At 36.7% G+C, this 20,378-nt stretch overlaps 1 protein-coding gene and 1 non-coding gene across 2 annotated transcripts in view; both read left to right on the top strand.

Moving 5' to 3' along the window:
• The window catches only part of PIK3CB (phosphatidylinositol-4,5-bisphosphate 3-kinase catalytic subunit beta), a 71,014-nt gene that overhangs the window by 2,444 nt on the left and 48,192 nt on the right, over positions 1 to 20,378 (top strand). Inside the window, exons 2-5 of the mRNA XM_023512994.1 lie at positions 2,327 to 2,497; positions 3,729 to 3,806; positions 15,547 to 15,798; positions 17,553 to 17,649. Of these exons, the coding sequence (XP_023368762.1) occupies positions 2,327 to 2,497; positions 3,729 to 3,806; positions 15,547 to 15,798; positions 17,553 to 17,649 (598 nt within the window). The remainder of the gene's footprint in view (positions 1 to 2,326; positions 2,498 to 3,728; positions 3,807 to 15,546; positions 15,799 to 17,552; positions 17,650 to 20,378) is intronic.
• Positions 12,989 to 13,096, top strand: LOC111725177. The gene has a single exon (XR_002773307.1). It is a non-coding gene; the product is annotated as a U6 spliceosomal RNA (small nuclear RNA).

Here is a 20,378-nt window from a genome sequence, read left to right as displayed (position 1 = left end):
AGAGTCTTATTTTGTCACCCTCAGTAGAGTGCTGTGGCATCACAGCTCACAGCAACCCCCAGCTCTTGAACTTAGGCGATTCTCTTGCCTCAGCCTCCCGAGTAGTTGGGACTGCAGGCGCCCGCCACAATGCCCGGTTATTTTTTGTTACAGTTGGCCAGGGCCAGGTTTGAACCCGCCACCTTTGGCATATAGGGCCTCAGTATACCCACTGAGCCACAGGCACCGTCCGAGAAATGGACCTTTCATAGTGAAAATTTTTTGAATGGGCTTGGTGGCCGTAGCACAGTGGTTACAGTGCCAGCCACATACACCCAGGCTGGCAGGTTCAAACCTAGCCCGGGCCAGCTAAACGACAATGACAAATGCAACAAAAAAAATAGCCAGTGTTTTGGTCCTATAGTCCCAGCTACTTGGGAGGCTGAGACCAGAGAATTGCTTGAGCCCAGGAGTCTGAGGTTGCTGTGAGCTGTGACACCATGGCATTCTACCAAGGGCAACATAGTGAGACTCTGTCTTGAAACAAAAAAAAAGAAAAGAAAAATATATGAATGAATATATTTATCATGTTAATAATATCATACAGCTCCCACTATGAGGTCATTCTATAAATGCTTTTTTATTTGAAAAGATAGTTTTAGTGGTTCTGAACTGAATCACTGAATTACAGTACAGTGATGAATTATAGTACTTCACACTTTTGGGGGTTTTGTTTTGTTTTGTTTTTGAGACAGAATCTCAAGCTATTGCCCTGGGTAGAGTGTCATGGCATCATAGCTCACAACAGCCTCCAACTCTTGGGCTCACATGATCCTCTTGCCTCAGTTTCTTTATTTTTTAGTAGAGATGGGGTCTTGCTTTTTGCTTAGGCTGGTCTCAAACTTGTGAACTCAAACTATCCACCTGCCTCAGCCTCCCAGAGTGCTAGTATTACAGGCATGAGCCACTGTGCCTGGCCTTTTTGTTTTGTTTTGTTTTGTTTTTTGAGACAGAGTCTTACTCTGTCTCTCTGGGTAGAGTGCTGTGGCGTCATAGGTCACAGAAACCTCAAGCTATCTTCTTGCTTCAGCCTCCTGAGTAGCTGTTATTATAGGTCCCCACTACTACAATGCCTGACTAGTTTTTCTATTTGTAGTAGAGATGAGGTCTTGCTCCTGCTTGGGCTGATCTTGAACTCCTGAGCTCATGCATCTAACCTCCTGAGCCAGGTCCTGGAGTGAAAGGTTTAGCAGGTGTCCTCAAACTACGGCCTGTGGGCCACATGCAGCCTGCCTAGGACATTTATCTGGCTTGCAGGTGTTTTTGCCGCCGGTGCCTGTCCTGCTTAGCAGCTGACTTGTCCTGGGGCCCGCAGTCTGGTCCGCCAGCGGTCTGAGGGACAGTGAATTGGCCCCCTATTTAAAAAGTTTGAGACCCTTAGTTTGTAGGTATGAGCTACTGCATCCGGCCTGAGTCACACTTTGGATCTATATAGGAAATTTATTCTTTTGAGGAATACATTGGATTCCTATTCAGTTTGTTAGGAATCTTTGGTAATATGACTAAACATCCCTTTTCTTGTATGCCTCTAGATCAGGGGTCCTCAAACTCTTTAATCAGGGGGCCAGTTCACTGTCCCTCAGACCATTGGAGGGCCAGACTGTGGGCCCCAGGACAAGTCGACTGCTAAGCAGGACAGGCAGCGGCAGCAAAAACACCTGGCAGGCCAGATAAATGTCCTAGGCAGGCCGCATGTGGCCCACAGGTTGCAGTTTGAGGACGCCTGCTCTAAATAGTCATCCTAGTTTCATAGAAATAAGACAGAATATCAAGGTAGGATGGGCAGTAGGTTTCCTGGGGAGACAGTTGGTAATGCTTGCCTAGAGCTGTATCCTGTAAAGGGGCCGCCTTAGAGAACTCCAGAATAGAGTGAATCTGCCACATGTGAACCCCGTTTTCACTCTTTCTGCTTGAGGAGTGGAAGTATGATTTTAGTGTCCAAAAGTGGATTTAAATCCATGTCCTTATAAATACTAGATGTATAACTTAATTTATCTGAGTTTCATTCATTTAATTTGTTAGATGCAGGATAATCTTTCTTCTAGAATGTTATAGAGGTTAGCTATAACACATAAGACGTGTCTAGCCCAGTTCTTAGGTACTTAGATGTTCAATTAATGATAATTTATTTTTGTGTTGTGATTTTAAATTCTCATATTCTTGATATTTAGTTGTTTAACATATACTTTAACAGTGCATTTGTTATAGGGTTGTTCAGCTTAATTTTATACTACAGATTTAAGTGTTTGCCTCAAAATTTCTATCTTCCTCTTTCTTGGAACTGTAGTATATCCGGAATTGTGTAATGAACAGGACCCTACCCCACTTTATACTTGTGGAATGCTGCAAAATCAAGAAAATGTATGAACAGGAAATGATTGCCATAGAGGCTGCCATAAATCGAAAGTCATCTAACCTTCCTCTTCCCTTACCACCAAAGAAAACGCGAATTATTTCTGTAAGTTTCATGTGTGAACCTTTGTTAACCCCCAAAGGCATGTGGTTTTGTTAAGTAGTATACTTAAGTCTCACACTTATTTCCTTTGCTCACTTCTTCTGTAAAACCTAATGCATAGGCGGCACCTGTGGCTCAAAAGGGTAGGGCACAGGCCCCATATGCCAGAGGTAGTGGGTTCAAACCCACCCCTAGCCCAAAAAAAAAAAAAAACCTAATGCATATTTGCCAAAAATATGTTACTATTTACAAATTATCTTTCTAGCTAGTTTTCTTTTTCCTTATTCAGAGAACAAATAAATGTAAATGTGACATTTACATTTTTGGTGCTCTTTTGGAACCAAAGAAAAATACCATTAACTTAGAGATTAGCCTTTAAACACAAGATTTCAATTAGCAATTTAAGATATTCTAGTAGAAAAGTTATATATGGGCTTGGCACCTGTAGCTCAAGAGGCTGAGGTGCCAGCCACATACACCTGAGCTGATGGGTTCGAATCCAGCCCTGGCCCACGGAACACCAATGACCGGCTGCAATCAAAAAATAGCCAGACGTTGTGGCAGATGCCTGTAGTCCCAGCTACTTGGGAGGCGGAGGCAGGAGAATTGCTTGAGCCCAGGAGTTGGAGGTTGCTGTGAGCTGTGATGCCACAGTACTCTACCCAGGGTGACAGCTTGAGGCTCTGTCTCAAAAAAGGAAAAGTTAGATATGTAGAAATATTTGAATTACTGATATCATTCATTTATATCAGCCTAAACTGTGGTAACGTTTTGTTATAATTTTCTTGTCTTCTTGATATTGAATTCTTTTAGTATTAAACATATATGATAGGCACTATTTTTCCAGAATGTAATATATTTTTATAAAGCAAATGCTTAGGTTGTCTCCATTTGAACCATTAACACTTTTTAGCTAGTCACTCAATTTCTACAAATTGTATGTTTACATAACTGTAAACAGTTCTGACTTTATACAAGGCTTTTAAAATGCTATTTGTTGCTGCTTTTTATTTGAGTGATTTCTCTTAGCAGTAGTGGAACACTGCCTGTGTGTTGCTATGAAAACCATGTGCTAGAGGTTATAATAATTAATTTTAAATATATGTAATTTTAGTTTTTAGTTCAGACCTCTATTTTCATAATTTTGTGAATAGATAGAACTAAGACAATTTCATTGCTAAAATTGAGTATTCTTTTCATTAAAATACTCTATATTTATTTCATTCTTTTACAGCATGTTTGGGAAAATAACAACCCTTTCCAGATTGTCTTGGTTAAAGGAAATAAACTTAATACAGAAGAAACTGTAAAAGTGAGTACTTGCTAGGATTTGACATTGCCATGTGCTCTATTTGAATAACTTGCTGATGTGCTCAATAATGTCATATTGGAGATTAAATTTTATCTAGCTTGATAAACAACATGGGTTAGGTAGAATATGGCGATTTATTATAAAACTTTGAGAATTTTTATCTTAAAGTATCTTTGAATAATTAGAAATCTACTGTAAAGAGTGACATATATTATGTAGAATAAATTATTTTAGATCAGGAGCTCAGCAAGCAAAATTTAAGGCAAACTATAGATCACGTGTTTCTATGTAGTCTTATTCTCCTCTGTCAGCTTTGCTGAGAACTGCACTCAGCCTCCTCTTTGTTTTTTTTTTTTTTTTTCCTTTAAACTTGCTGAGCACAGAGAAAATGTAATGCCATTTCTTGAAAGAAAATAGATGACTACATTATGGACCACAAGTTGTTAACACATGAGGATTCATTGCTCAATCCCATACAGTTAAATAAAGGCCTAACAAGACATTTTGTCTCAAGGTATAAGCATGCATTTTCCCTATTTTACTGGGTAGGAGATGAAGTGAATAGTTTTGTGATCCAAGAAAGATTTGGTAGTTTGAAATGTTTGTTAGAATGAGGATATATTTAGGAGTCCCTTGTTAGAAATTACCACTGGCTTGCTTTTGTGAATGGATATTAAAGATTTTCGGGGAGAGTAGAAGGCTGGTTACCAATGGCTAAAGGTTGGGGGAAATGGAGAGCTAGAAGTCAAAGGGTACAACAATGCAGTTATTTTGGTTGAGTAAGTCTAGACCTCTAATGTATAACATGAGGACTATAGCTAACAATATGGTAGTATATACATAAAATTTGCTGGGGGAATAGATTTCAGGTACTGTTGTAAAAAGCCAAAAGTAACTGTGCAATGAGGGATATGTTAATTTATTTGTAGTAATTGCTTCACTATGTATATTAAAACGTATTGTACACATTAAATATATGCAACTAAAGAAAAGATTCTTTGTGTAGTTGTCATTAAATAAGAGCTTTGCTATTATATTCTCAGCTAGATTTTTCTTTTTAATAAGTATGTGTGTGATCAGTTAGCTTCTGTTTTTCATTTTAGTTGTAATTCTATTTTTTCTTTTAAATTTTCTTTATTTTTTTCAATTGCGAAAGTATAACATTATTGCAACAAGTGAAAAGGTGCAAACATTATTAAGAAAAAAGGTACTGGTTTCTTCTTCCCATCTCCTTACCATCATAAGGGATTCAAGCTCGCTAAGCCTTTTGAGTGTCCTTGGTGCTTGTAGCTCAGTGGCTAGGATGCTGGAGCTGGCGGGTTTGAACCTAGCCTGGGCCTGCCAAACAACAATGACAACTGCAACCAAAAAATAGCCAGACATCGTGGCGTCCCAGCTACTCAGAGGCTGAACAAGAGAATTGCTTAAGCCCAAGAGTTTGAGGTTGCTGTGAGCTGTGATGTCACAGCACTCTACGGAGGGCAACAGCTTGAGACTCTGTCTCAAAAAAACAACAACTACACACACACACAGAGTGTGGGCATCAAGAGATTTTGGTTGTTATGTTTAGATGTATGAATTACATAGTAACAAACGGGAATTACTACTTGTTATGTTAAATTGGAGGCTATCATGTTTTTCTTCTATAGATAATTTATTAGTTCCTTAATTTTTTTGGTAGTTGGTATTCTTTATAGCTATTTATTTATTTTTGAGACAGAGTCTCAAGCTGTCACCCTCAGTAGAGTGCTATCACATCACAGCTCACAGCAACCTCAAACTCTTGGGCTTAAGTGATTATCTTGCCTCATCCTCCCAAGTATCTGGGACTACACACACTCGCCACAAGGCCCAGCTATGTTTTTTTGTTGTTGCAGCTGTCGTTTTTAGCTGGCCTGGGCCGGGTTCAAACCCACCGGCCTCGGTGTATGTGGCCAGCACCCTATCCACTGAGCCATGGGCACAGCCCAGCCCTTTATTATTATTTAATTTCTTCCTGAAGAATATCAAAGAAATCTTCACACATGCTTTATTTTTCTCAAGAATTATGCTTCATTTCTAGCCCACATTAGGGAGGGCAGTCTGCTTTGCTTGGTCTACTGATTTAAATGTTGATCATGCCAGGGACAGCTCACAGTCGTTCATGCCTGTAATTCTGGCAACACATACTTCTAGTCCTGGTGGCTCACACCTCTTGTCCCGGCTACTGTGGAGACTGAGGCAGAGATCACTTGAACCCAGGCCTTGAGTTTGCAGTGAGCTGTGATCATGTCACTGCACTGCAGGGTGGGTAATAAAGTGAGATCAGGTCTCCTGGGAAAAAATGGAAATCACATCTAAAAATGCCTATAATAATGTTTGACCAAACAGTTCAATTTGATTAAGCCGCAGGGATCTCAAATATCTGTTTTAACATTATTCTGGGTATTGTTCCTGGTTTAATTAGGTTGACACATAAAATTAACCTTCATAGTAGACATCCTGGTTTCGTTTGTAAAGGTATTTCCTTTTCAACCTTTTCAACTTTAAAATGTTAGCTGTAGGTTTTTCATAAATGTCCTTTATTCAAGAAATTCTTTTAGTTAGCAGAAAGTTTTCATCCCAAAAGAATGTTGCTTTTATCATTTACTTTTTATGTATATTTTAAGATGATCATTTGGTTTTTATATTTTGATCTGTTGATTTTCATAAGTTGAAACCAATCTTGCATTTCTGAAGTAAGTCCCACTTTGTAAAGATGAATTAGTCTTTTTATATATTGCTGAATTTGTTTTATTAATATTTTATTACCGATTTTTATATCTATGCTCATGGAGAAAAGAGAGGAATATTGTTCTGTACTTAGAATGCCTTTTTCTGATTTTGATTATCCAGGGAATGTTGGCCTTGTAAATGAGTTGAGAAGACTTATCCTTTATTTGTTGAACATGTTTATATGGGATTGGTATTATTTCTTCCTTAAATGTTTGATACAATTTACTCCAAGCCATCTGAACCTTGAGGGTTTTTTGTGGGAAGGTTTTTTTTGTAGAGACAGAGTCTTTGTTACCCTTGGCAGAGTGCTGTGGCATCACACAGCTCACAGCAACCTCCAACTCCTGGGTTTAGGCAATCTCTTGTCTCAGCCTCCTGAGTAGTTGGGACTACAGGCATCCACCATAACGCCCAGCTATTTTTTTGTTGAAGTTTGACCAGGGCCATGTTTGAACCTGCCACCCTTGGGATATGGGGCTATTGCCCTACCCACTGAGCCACAGGTGCTGCCTTGTGGGAAGAGTTTTAATTTGATTTTTTTTTTTTAATTTGGAGAGTTTTGTTTTGTTGCCTGAACTAGAGTACAGTGGTGTCATCATAGTTTACTGTAGCTTCTAATTCTTGAACTCAAGTAAATCCTCCTGCCTTAGCCTCCTGAGCTGGGACTACAAGCATGTACCATCATACCTGGCTAATTTTTCTATTTTTTATAGAGATTTGCCCTACTCTCTAAGCAGAACTATTGCTTACAGCAATAACAGTGGTAGCAGGGGTAGTGGCAGGAGCATAAAACTCAGAGAGTTAGATCTTCTCCAGTTAAAGGAGTCAGAGCCCCATAGGGAATATGTCCTTTGAGTGTTTGGCATAATTGCAGGAAGTACAAGTGAATAAAGCATCAGCTTTCTGATTGGGTGAAATAAAGGGGAGCCACAGGCTACAAAAAAATATGCAAGGAAGAATAACAGAGTAGAAGAAGCTTGGGAAAGCAACTTCTTAAAGTTACTTATATTTATAAGCTTATTCCTGAGCTTTACATCTGAGTATCTGCTCTTAACAACCTGTTCTTAACTCTGAGAACTGAACTGTAGCATAAACCACCACCCAAGTCTCAGACTTGTTACTGTGTAGTACATACATAGGACAGATGCAAATAACCCTGCAAAAGATTTGAAAATTGAACTGGTATTGGAACATCAGCTTGCAGAAAGCTCATTGAAACTTGCAATTTAAGCCTAACTATTGCTTATAACAAAAGGTCAACATTCTCTGTAGGATACAAACAAGACCCATCATCTCATAATATGATTGTCAAAATATCTGGGATACAATTCAGAATTACTTGGCATGTAAGGTTCTCTAGTTGTAAGGACAGTGATAGTAGGTGTTAGTGCCAAGATGACACAGGTATTGGAATTATTTCAATGACTTTGACATAGTTATTAAAGTGCTCTGATAACTAAGGGAAATATGATAGAATTGGAAAGGGAGAAAACCTCAGCCAAGAAGATATAAGGAGGCATCAAATAGAAAATTTAGAACTAAAAGATGTAATAACAAATTTTATAACTCTCTGAATGGACTCAAAAGCAGAGTGTTGATGAGAAAGGAAAGGATCAGTTAACAAAGATTTTTTTAAAATTTAATTTAATTTGTATTTTTAAATTTTTTTCCTTTTTTATTGTTTGAGATTAATTTGAAAGAGTCTTTAAAGATTAATTAATAAATATTTCCAGTTTGCACAGCGGAGAGAAAAATGATTGGTGGAAAAGTTCTGTAGAGTCCCAGTAACCTGCAAGACAATACTAGTAGGTCTAACATGTGAATCTGATTTTTAGAAAGAGAAGAAAAAATAGAAAAACTATTTAAGGAAATACAGAAAATTTCCACAGTTGGCAAAAGATGGAAACATATAAATTGAAGCAGCCCAGTGTTCCCCAGTCAGGAGAAACTCAGAGGACTGTGAGCCTTGTCATCCCATATCATATGTTACTGATTGTACATCATGATGTCTCACAGTGTGGTTATTATGAATCTCAGGACTCCCAATCTGAAAATAAGTCTCATGTGAGAAAACTGTATCTTAATATTTTTATCTTATTTCAGTGCTTAGAACACTATTAGTACAATGAATGAATATATTTAACATACGATCTCTATAAAGTTCACGTAGTATTCCTCCCATAAGCCAGACCAAATGTACCTCTTTACAAATTGTGACATAATAAAGTTATGGTTTATTATTTATGGTTCTTGGCTTAGAGCTCCTAAAACTCTTGCAATTTCCAGAGTGATAGGAGCATCTTCTTTTCCTCCTGCTTTTTTTTTCTTGTACAAATTTTTATAATTGATGCATAATAATTATACATACTTATGGGATAGATAGTGACACTGTGATACTTACAGTGTATCAGATCAGGATAGTTAGCATATCAATCATGTCAAACATTTATTGTCTTCATGTTGAAAACATTCAATATCCTCTTCCTAGCTATTTGAAGCTGTATATTATTGTTAAGATATCCTACAGTGCTCTAGAATACTAGATCTCACTCCGATGTAGCTGTAATTTTGTAGCTTTTAACAACTCTATCCCTATTCTACTTTTCTCCCCACTATTCCTGTCCTCTAGCATCCTATGTTGTGTTTTTTGTGTATGAGAGATCAGCATCCTTTTTTTTCCTAAAGCTTCCACATATGAGTGAAAACATGGTGTTTAAGATTTTAAGATTTTGGCTTATTTTACTTAATGTCCTCCATTTTCATCCAGGTGGCTGTGAATAACAGGATTTTGTTCTTTTTTATGTCTGAATATAATAATTCCATTGTGTACATATACCACATTTGATATACCACATTTCTTCATCTGTTGTTGGACACCTAGGTTGATTCTTTATCTTGTCTGTTGTGCATAGTACCACAGTAAACACCGGGGTGCAAGATGTCTTTTGATATAATAATTTCCTTTAGATAAATGTCCTATTGTAGGATTGCTGGGTCATATTAGTTCTATTTCTGTGGTTTGAAGAACTGCCCTTCTGTCTTCTGTAGTGGTTGTACTAGTTCACAGTCCTCCCGACAGTGTATAAGGATTCCCTTTTTCTCACATCCTTGTGAGCGTTTGCCACTTTTGTCTTTTTTGATAGTAGTCATTCTAACTGGGGTGAGATGATATCTCACTGTGGTTTTGGCTTCATTTCCTTGATTATGAGTGATGTTGAACATTTTCACAATTTCTTGGCTATTTGTATGTCTTCTTTTGAGGAATGTCTGTTTAATTGCCAGTTTTTAAAACTGGATTTTTGCTGTTTATGTTTAAGTTCCTTGTCTATTCTGGATATCAGTCACCTGTTGGATGAATAGTTTGCAGATATTTTCTTCCATTCTTTAAGTTGTCTTTTCACTCTGTTGAAGCTTTTTAGTTTGATTCAATGCCATTTGTTTATTTCTGCTTTCATTGCTGTGCTTTTGAGATCTTATTCATAAAATCTGTTCCCAGACTAAAGTATTTCCCATTTTCTTCTAGTAGTTTTGTAATTTAGAGTTTTACATTTAGGTCTTTGGTCAATTTCAAAGGGTTTGTGTAAGGGGTGAAAGGTGGGAATCTAATTTCACTTTTCTGCACATGAATGTACAGTTTCCCAGCACCATTTATTGAAGAGAATGTCCAATGTAGATTCTGCATCTATGTCAAAGATCAGATGGCTGTAAATATGTCAATTTCTGGGTTCTCTGTTTTGTTCCATTGGTCTGTGTGTATGTTTTTATGCCATTACTATGCAGTTTAGGTTACCATGGATTTGTAGTATATTTTCAAGTCTGGTAGTGTATTGCTTCCAGCTTTGTTCTTATAGATCAAATTTGCATTGGCTGTTAGGGGGCTTTTTGGGTTCTGTATAAATTTTAGGATTTTTTTTCTAATTTTGTGAAGAATGGCATTGGTATTTTGATACAGACTGTATTTAACTTGTAGATTGGTTTGGATAGTAGGGTCGTTTTAATAATATTAATTCTCCTAATCCATGAGTTAGAGTTGTTTTGATTTGTTTATATCCTCTTCAGTTTCTTTGTAGTTTTCCTCATAGAAGTCTTTTACCTCCTTGGTTAAATTTATTCCTGGCTGTTTTATTTTTATTTTTTTTGTAGCTATATAAATGGGACTACCTAGCTTTATTTTTTAGCTAGTTCTTTATTTGTATATAGAAAAGATCCTTATTTTTGCATGTCAGTTTTGTATCCTTCAACTTTCTTGAATTTTGTTGGTTCCAAGAGTTTTTTGTTAGTCTTTTGGTTTTTCTATATATATGATTATATGGACTATAAACAAGGACAGTTTGACTTCTTCCTTTCCACTTGAATGGCCCTTTACTTCTTTCTCTTTCCTAACTGCTCTGGCTAAATGGAACATCTTTTACTATAATATTTGATCTAGTCCCTAGTTCCTAACACTAGAACTTCTGAGACCCATGAAATCTTGATATTGGTAATACCGAGTGTCTTTTTGTATGTTAATGAGATGACTGGAAAAGCTCCAAGAAAGCGCCAGGATGGGGGCTGGCTGCCAGAGAAACCAACCTTGTACCTAAAAGGTTGGAACTTTCAGCCTACGCCAGTCTTGGGGACAGGAATAGGGACTAAAAACTGACTTAATCATCAGTGGCCAGTGATTCAACCAACCCTGCCTACTTGATTCTCCATTAAAACCCCCAGATAATAGGATTTGCAGAGCCTCTGGGGGTGGTGAATGTGTCCACATCCTGAGAGGATGGGTGTCCCAGTTCTATGGAGACAGAAGATTTTGTGCTTGGGACTCTTCTGGATCATACCTCGTATACCTTTTCATCTGGCTATTCATTTATATCTTTTATGATAAACTGGGCAATGTATTTTTCCTGAGTTTGATGAGCTGTTAGAGTAAATAATTGAAGCCGAAAAGGGCATTGTGGGAAAGATCAGAAGTACGATGATAACCTGGGACTTGGGATCTGTCTCTGAAGTGGAGGTTAGTCTTTTGGAACCAGGCCCTTCACCTGAGGTCTGTGCTATATCCATGTAGTAAGTATCAGAATTGAAGTGTAGGACATTTATTTGGTACCCAGAGAGTTGGAGAATTGGTATCTGAAATGTATAAGTGTGGAAGAAACAGATTTTCCCCTTGTAAACAATCAAGGATACAAAGTGGTAAACTTCATATGAGCATGGTAATTCCCACCTATTCAGGTGGATGATCTTTTTGTGTGTCTAATATCTGAAAGCAAAAATATGGTAGATTTTGGCAATTGTGTGGAAAAAGAATGAAATTACAGTATTGATCTTGTAAAACCAATTCATATCTTGCCTTACACAGAGCATTCTAATTGGTGAGTACAGGGATGCAGTCTGTTGGCTTGGCATGTCTTTGCTGTAGTACAGTGACAAGACCTTTACATGACAAAGCTTTGCTTCTCTTGCTCTCCAGAAGTTCTAGTGCTTGCAGAATAAAATGTCTCTTTGGAAATTTACTAAAGTTGGATAATAAAACATGACTATATAAAGCATGGTAGCACTTGAAAATTTTTCAGAAGATTGAAGGTAATTCAGACCAAGCATCAGGAAATGTCACAATTTTTTATTTCATGTAATATAAGTTTAGAAAATGGATTTTCTTACAGCTTTTTGTGAAAATAAAGCTGACAGAAATGGAGAGAAAGGTATTACTTGTTGAAATAGAGGCTTTAATGAGGGCAAGAAACTTTTCCTATGTGTTTGAGTAGGTTGGAAGGGGAGGTAGTTGGAGAGTGAAATGTAAGACTCTGGTGTGGAGGTGCTAGGATGTGGTAAAGTCAAATGCAGGGATTGTATGGCTAATGGGAAGAAGAGGAAATCCAGTGGAGATTTTGAAGTCAAGGAACTCTGAAGTCAGATGAGTTGCTTGCTTTTAGTCATGTGGACTCTGCCTCAGCATCATTTAGTGATTTTCCTCTCACACTTCATATCTTGGAAAGCAATTATGGTGTCTTCTGTCTCAGAAACGAAAACTACACTGCCTTTTTGCTATTCCCAAACCTTTTCCTCTAACCTAGACTCCTATTTTTATACCTTCCACATACGTATCTAAAGCTAGCTTGTATTCAGCAGTCTCCAACTCATTCTCTTCTTCCTTTGGTTACCTTTCCTCTCATATTTGGTAGAGCACCTAGAGTTGCCCCCTCCTTTACCATATCTAATCGGTTGATCACGTCCTGTTCCTTCCAGTCTTATCTTCTCACACCCTGCCGTAGTCAGTCCTTTACTATCTCCCTGCAACTTACAGCAGTAGCCTCCCCACTGCCCTCTTTGCCTCTATTTTCACATCCTATCTTAAACTTAAGCTTTTATCTACCCTGAAGACAATGGTTCACTTTTAACTGTTTCAGTTATATTCCTGTTTAATATTCTTAAAGTGGCACTGAGTGCTCCCTTCAGCAGCACATACACTAAAATTGGAATGATAACAGAGAAGATTAGCATGGCCCCTGCACAAGGATGACACGCACATTTGTAAAGCATTTCGTATGAAACTGGATGGAGCTGGAACATATTCTTCTCAGTTAAGTGTCTCAAGAGTGGAAGAAAAAGTATCCAATGTACTCAATACTATTGTGAAACCATTATATGATTGCCTACACCTTCATACAAATGATACAACACAACTGTAGTCCAGAAAGGAGGGAAAAGGAAGGAGAAGGGAGGGGGAGGGAAGGCTTGAAGTAAATTAGGAAGGAAAAGAAAATCTATGAATCCAGGATGGAAAGGGGAGTGGTTTTGTGTTCTTATTTCCTACCTTCTGTATAATTTTGCTAATACTAAATACCATTTATTGAGTACTTATTGTTGACCTTTGCGCTTAAAAGTTTTATGTCTTAGTTAAGCCTTACAACACCTTCTTGGCACCATAGCTCAGTGAGTAGGGCGCCAGCCACATTCACCAAGGCTGGCAGGTTTGAGCCCAGCCCAGGCCTACTAAACAACAATAATAACTCCAAACAAAAAATAGCCGGGTGTTGTGGCAGGTCCCTGTAGTCCCATCTTCTCAGGAGGCTGAGGCAAGAGAATCGCTTAAGCCCAAGAGTTTGAGGTTGCTGTGAGCTGTGATGCCACAGCATTCTATCAAGGGTGATGTAGTGAGACTGTACCTTAAAAAATTAATAAATAAATAAAAGCAAAAAATCGAAATCTGTCTGAGAAAACCATCTTCTTAATGTCTACAGAACCACTTTTGTCAATTAATTTCAGTGCTCTACAGAGTGAATTGAGAGTTTATGTGAATTTAGTTCAAATGAATGGAACAAAATGCTGTGTATATAATGTCATGCAAAATGTTTGGCAATGTATTTAAAACTGTGAAATCCGTCACTTCTCTAGAAAATGAGACAGACTTTGATGGTGGGGATATTTCTTTTTTAATTTAACTTTTTTATTTTTAAAGTTTTTTTTTATTGTTTGAGATTCATTGAGGGTACAAAGAATTAGGTTACACTGATTGCATTTGTTGAAATCCCTCTTTTAATTGTGATTTTGGGGGCTGTTTTTTAATTACTTAGGAGAAAATAATGGCTCTGTGGTTCATATAGATAGCTAAAATTTCATTTAGAGACTAAAAGTAATTAGAAAGCTGAGAAAGGAAGAGTATGCTAATATGCCTTCTCTTATTCCAATTTTATCTAGTGGTCTACCTTGGTTGAAAATATAGTGCTAGAGGCCAGTGCTATGCCTCATGTTTGTAGTCCCAGCACTTTGGGAGACTGAATCAGGAGGATCTCTTGAGGCCAGGAATTTGAGAACAGCCTGTGAAACAGAATGAATCCCTGTCTTTACCAAAAAAAAAAAAAAAGCCAGGCTTAGTGGTAAACACTTGTAGCCTCATCTCCTTGGGAGGCTGAGGCAGGAGAATCTCATGAGCCCAGGAGTTCAAGACTGTAGGAACTGCACACTCCAGCCTGGACAATAGAGCAAGACCCTATCTTTTAAAAAATACTGTACTAATGGATAGTAACTTTTAAGTCAAAAATGCTTTTATTGTTAACTTTTTAAAAAAACAAAAGTCAAGCCTAAATTATTCTATATATGTTTTTATTTATTCAGTAAATATTAATTCAGTAATATTGTGTGCTAACGTCACATCTGAATAAACTGGTATAAAAACTTTTGACTTTAGGGTGGCACCTATGGCTCAAAGGAGTAGGGTGCCGGCCCCATACACCAGAGGTGGAGGGTTCAAACCCAGCCCCGGCCAAAAACTGCAAAAAAAAAAAAAACCTTTTGACTTTAAAAGTATATTGTTAGTTCAATGTCTGTGTTTCACTATTGTTTTTTTTCAGTTTTATTTTGACACTCACTTTTAAATCAGAGAGAATTAGTTCATATCTTCTTTTAAGAACTATACATATGAATGAGTAGACTTTTCTGGGACATTTTACATATGCCTAACGTCACCCTAGACCCAGCCCTTTAGTAAAAATGATGGAAAGTGATGTGTTGGATAATTACAGATATGAGTAGAGTATCTTTAGTTGGCTCTTGACTTACAATGACAAATTCATAAATTATTTATTAACTAGAAACTTTGAAGCTCTCATTTATCTATTCTGTCCTAACTATGCAAGAAGAGTAAGACAAATCTCTAAGTAAATGAAGTCAGTTGGTAAATATATGATAGAATACGCTTATACTTACTGTCTTGGTTTCTTTAGGCCATTGAGCCCTCTAGCTTTTTGACCAGTATGTCTTTTTTCTAGCTGGTTTACTTCGTCAGTGAAAAATAGGTTAAAGTAACTGTACTTAGTGAGCACTATACTGATTAATTGCAGTCTGGTAGTTCTGTAGACAATTAGGCTTTCTGAAAGTTTATGTGCTGCTTCTCCCATTGTAATTCTTCATTCTCTAAAATAGAGATGTTTCAGTGGTACATCATAATACATACATTATAAGTACTATGATTTTGTATTTGTTTTTGTCTCCTTCCTTACAGGTTCATGTCAGGGCCGGTCTTTTTCATGGTACCGAACTCCTATGTAAAACCATTGTAAGCTCAGAAATATCAGGGAAAAATGATCACATTTGGAATGAACCACTGGAATTTGATATTAATACTTGTGACTTGCCAAGAATGGCTCGGTTATGTTTCGCTGTTTATGCAGTTTTGGATAAAGTAAAAACGAAGAAATCAACTAAAACTATTAATCCTTCTAAATATCAAACCATTCGGAAAGCTGGAAAAGTGGTAATAATATACTGACTTCTTAAAATTGTTTTATACACATATACTGGAATGATTTTAAGACTGTTGAAATAATTAAGTAAAATTTACAGATCTACATTCTCTTAAGTGAAATTCCAGGAGTCACATATGTTAGATAATTCAGTTGTCCATTTAGAATGATCGTTGAAAGCACCTCATTTAGTATTCCTTTTTGGGTCTTGGGCATAAACGTGTAATCAAACATGTTAGTATTTGGAGTGAAATACATGGATATTCACACTAAATGTGACAAATAAAAGACTATCTTTACTTCGTATTATCTCCATGTTTTGCTTTCATACCAGTTAAGAACATGCTTTTAGTTTTCAGAACATTTTAGATTTTGAAATTATGGACATAGGATGATGGGTCTGTTTTCCTACTTTCTCTTATACTTTTAATTAAATGCTTTTATTTTCTTCATACTTTTTAAAAGTTTTTTATGGGATGGGAACATGAATGTTTTTGTTTTTATTTAACATATTTTTTTTACTCTTGTTGCCCTAGGCTAGAGTGCCATGGTGCCGTCCTACCTCCCAGCAACCTCAAACTCCTGGGTTTAAGTGGTCCTTTTGTCTCAGCCTCTTGAGTAGCTGGGACTGCAGGTGCCTGCCACAACACTCAGCTAATATTTTTTTCTTATATTTTTAGCAGAGATGGGGTCTTGCTCTTGCTTAAGCTTGTCTCTAACTTCTGAGCTCAAGTAGTCCTCCTACTTGGGCCACACAGAGTGCTAGGATTACAGGTGGGAGCCACTGTGCCTAGCCAAAATTTATGTTTTTAAATCCTAGTTTCTGTATTTATCTATATGCAGTTGTGTTCTTTTATTATATACAAGCTTTTGTGCTCTTTTATTCTTAACATGGAAAGTAAGTATTTCCTCTGGTTTTCATCATATATTCATCTAAAAATAAGTTTCAGTGAAAAAGTCAGAGGAGGCCTAGTTCCTTAGTCCTCTCTTCTCCTCTGATAAAATTCTCTTCAAAGTATTTGATTATTTATAAGACTTTCTGATACATTGTGGCCACATTAATCTATTTAAATTTCTACATTAAAGTTCTACTAGCTTAGTGCTTCTTTTTTAGAGATATAAAGTCTACTATACCTAGAGACTTAACCTCTTCTCACATTAAGATCTACATAGCCTAGAAGTAGATCTATTTCGGAGGATTGCTTGAGGCTAGGAGTTTGAGACTAGCCTGGGCAATATAGTGAGAACCTTGTCTCTGTTAAAAAAAAAAAAAAAAAAAATTAGCTGGGTATAATGTGTGCTTATAGTTCTAGCTACTTGGGAGGCTAAGGCAGGAAGATCACTTGAGCCCAGTAGTTATATAGCATGCTGTGATTGTGCCATTACACTTCAGCCTGGGCAACAGAGTGAGACCCTGTCTCTAAAAAAAATAAAATAAGTAAATAAAGGTGTATACTGATATTATAGCATTTTTTTCTTGAATCACTAAAAATTCATCATTTTAGAAGGCTGTATAGTTAAGTGTTTCATTTTATGGACGTGCTGTTTTATTGTGGGACATTAATTGGCTTTTAGGGTTTTTTTTTAAATCATTACAAAGATGTTGAACTTTTTTTAAATGTGTGTTTAATTCTCCTTTTGGGTGATTATTTTGGAAATTATACAGCACTTTTTAGAACTAATGATATTTAAACAAATGGCATAAACATATTTATACCTTAAGTTCCTTCTTAGCATATTTATGCAATCATATCTTTTTCAACAGCATTATCCTGTAGCGTGGGTAAATACAATGGTTTTTGACTTTAAAGGACAGTTGAAATCTGGAGACATAATATTGCACAGCTGGTCTTCATTTCCTGGTAAGATTTATATCCTTATCCTTAGTGTGAAAGAGTAAGTTTTGGCACATGGAATAATTAAATTTTTTTAATGGCTTACCATTCTTTCGATTTACTAAATAAAACATCACTTTGTATCTTTATTATGCATTCTAAAACAGATTTACACAAATTAATTTATTCATAAAATGATTTGAGGTTTTTTTTTGGTTTAAAAAATTAGTCTACATTTTAAATGGTTACTTTAACAAGTTAATAATTGACACAAATAATGTACCACAGTATATTGTGCTAATAATAAGATAATTCCATTATTGCTAACAATGTGTTTATTTAGTACATTACAGATTGTCTTATCTGGTCCTGGGACACAACTTTTAAATTTTGCAATGAGCAGCTTCATCTTTAAGTCTTATCATTTATCTCTGTATTAAGGGTTAAAAAAAGGGTGGAGACAGTTCTTATTATTTGTACACTTCTAGAACTGATTTCTCAGCAAATTATAATCCGACACTTGTGTTATCTAGTAGCATTATGTTTATTTGTCTTATCAAATGCAACCTCCTTAAGCTCAAACATAGTTCTTAGTGACCCCTCAGACTCAGGCATAAATAAGGTAACTTTTTTCACAAGTGATCACAAAAAGCAACTCTTAATTTTATAAATGGTACAAATTGGCACACTTTTATTGAAGCACAATTTGTGATTATCTGTTATATAAGTATTAATTTATTCTTTGACTCAATAAATCAATCTGTGTCTAAGAATTTAACTCATAATACCTGCACATAAACAAGATAATTCATTATAGCGCTGTTTGAACCACCAAAAGATAACTGCTTCCATAAAACAGAAGCAGCAGTTCTCAGTCACCAAGTTAAAAACATCCAAATTTATGTATAACTCACACTTATGAACAGAGGCTATTATAGGTAATAGGTAAATGTACCTGTCCCAACTTACATATAAATTCAACTTAAGAACAAACCTACAGAACCTCTCTTCTTCATAACCTGGGGACTGCCTGTATACTATTTGTTTTAAGAATAGGGAGAAAAATAGGAATCTAAATTTGTATTTCTTGGTGTGTACATGAAGACTTCTGATAGTGAGACTCAATCTTTATAAAAAATTAGCCAGTTTTGGTGACACTTGCATTGAGTTCCAGACATTTGGTTTCAAACTTGTGAGCTCAAGTGATCTGCCCACCTTAGTCTCCCAGAATGCTAGGATTACAGGCATGATGTCCTGTATCCCAGCCTGTCCCACACATTTGGGAGGCCAAGACAGGAAAGTCACCTGAGCCCATGAATGTGAGATTGCAGTGAGCTGTGATGATGCCATTGCACTCTAGCCTAGGCAACAGACTGAATTTGTATGTAAGAACTGTCTTCATCCTTTTAAAATTGAATCTGTGAGATGATAAAATATTAAAGACGAGTAAAGGATTCAAGAACTAAAATTCTGCACATTTTCTAGCTTTGGGAGTAATTCTGAGTATGTATACTTTATGGACATTGCATCTAGATAGAATGGACCTTGTCATTCCCTCCTTAGAAAGTAGGAAAAGAACAAATGTACTAAAATAAGCATAAGAAAAGAAAAATTACTTTGGTGAGGGGAGATCTTAGATTGTACTTTTAACTCTAATCTCTCATCTTGAGTTTATTTATCTGTGAAATTAGAAAGTTATGTCAATGTGAATTCAGGGGTTTTCTGACTACTTTGAAATTCTAAGATCTCATGCACATATCTGTGAATGGGCTGTATTTAGAGTGGTGGAGAAAAGAGAGAAAGGAAGTACCTTGAAGAAAGAAGCAGTTGGTGAAATAAAAAGAGTACCACTCGAATGGAGTATTACAGAGACTACTAGATAAAATAATTATACCAGCAGTTCCAGGGTAAGAGAGGAGCATTCACATGAGACTTGATAAGAAGAATGTCATTTATGACTCTCCAAATATCAGTTTGGGTATTGTAATGAACATGTAAACCAGGTAATATGTAAGAAGTCTACAAACAGTTATGAAATGATAATTCCTGTGCATTACCTTATTTTGGTAGAGGAAGAACAGTCCCAATTAAGTTTTTTTCAAAATGGAGAATACTTATCAAATTTGAAGAAAAGAGGTAAAGTAGCCATTCATTTTTGTACATTTCACACTTTAAAGGCAGATGCAAACAGACTCTGAAATTTTGTTCCAAGCATTAACTGAAGATTAGAGGCTTACTAATATAAGACAAATGTCTGCCAAACTTCCTTAATTGACATAACTTTGTTTTTTTTTTTTTGAGACAGAGTCTATGTCACCCTTCGTAGAGTGCTATAGTGTTACAGCTCACAGCCACCTCCAACCCTTGGGCTTAAGCTATTCTCTTACCTCATCCTCCCAAGTAGCTGGGACTACAGGTGCCCGCTACAATGCCTGGCTGTTGTTGTAGTAGTTGTCATTGTCATTTGACAGACACAGACTGGGTTCAATCCCACCAGATCCAGTGTATGTGGCTGGTACCCCAGCCGCAGAGCTACAGGAGCTGAACCTAATTGACATACTTAAAAGTAATTTTCATGAGGGGCGGCACCTGTGGTTCAAAAGGGTCGGGCGCTGGCTCCATATGCCGGAGGTGGAGGGTTCAAATCCAGCCCCGGCCCAAAAAAAAAAAAAAAAGTAATTTTCATGAATGGAAATCCAATATGTCTATTTAAAAATTTTACTTTCAAAGACATTTCTTTTTTCTTTCTTGTTTTT

The sequence above is a fragment of the Otolemur garnettii genome, unplaced genomic scaffold (assembly GCF_000181295.1).
Source record: "Otolemur garnettii isolate 467f Iridium unplaced genomic scaffold, OtoGar3 scaffold00032, whole genome shotgun sequence".
In the NCBI taxonomy this organism is placed as follows: Eukaryota; Metazoa; Chordata; class Mammalia; order Primates; family Galagidae; genus Otolemur; species Otolemur garnettii.
Note: the sequence above shows the minus strand (reverse complement) of the source record. Positions and strands in the feature narration are given on the sequence as shown.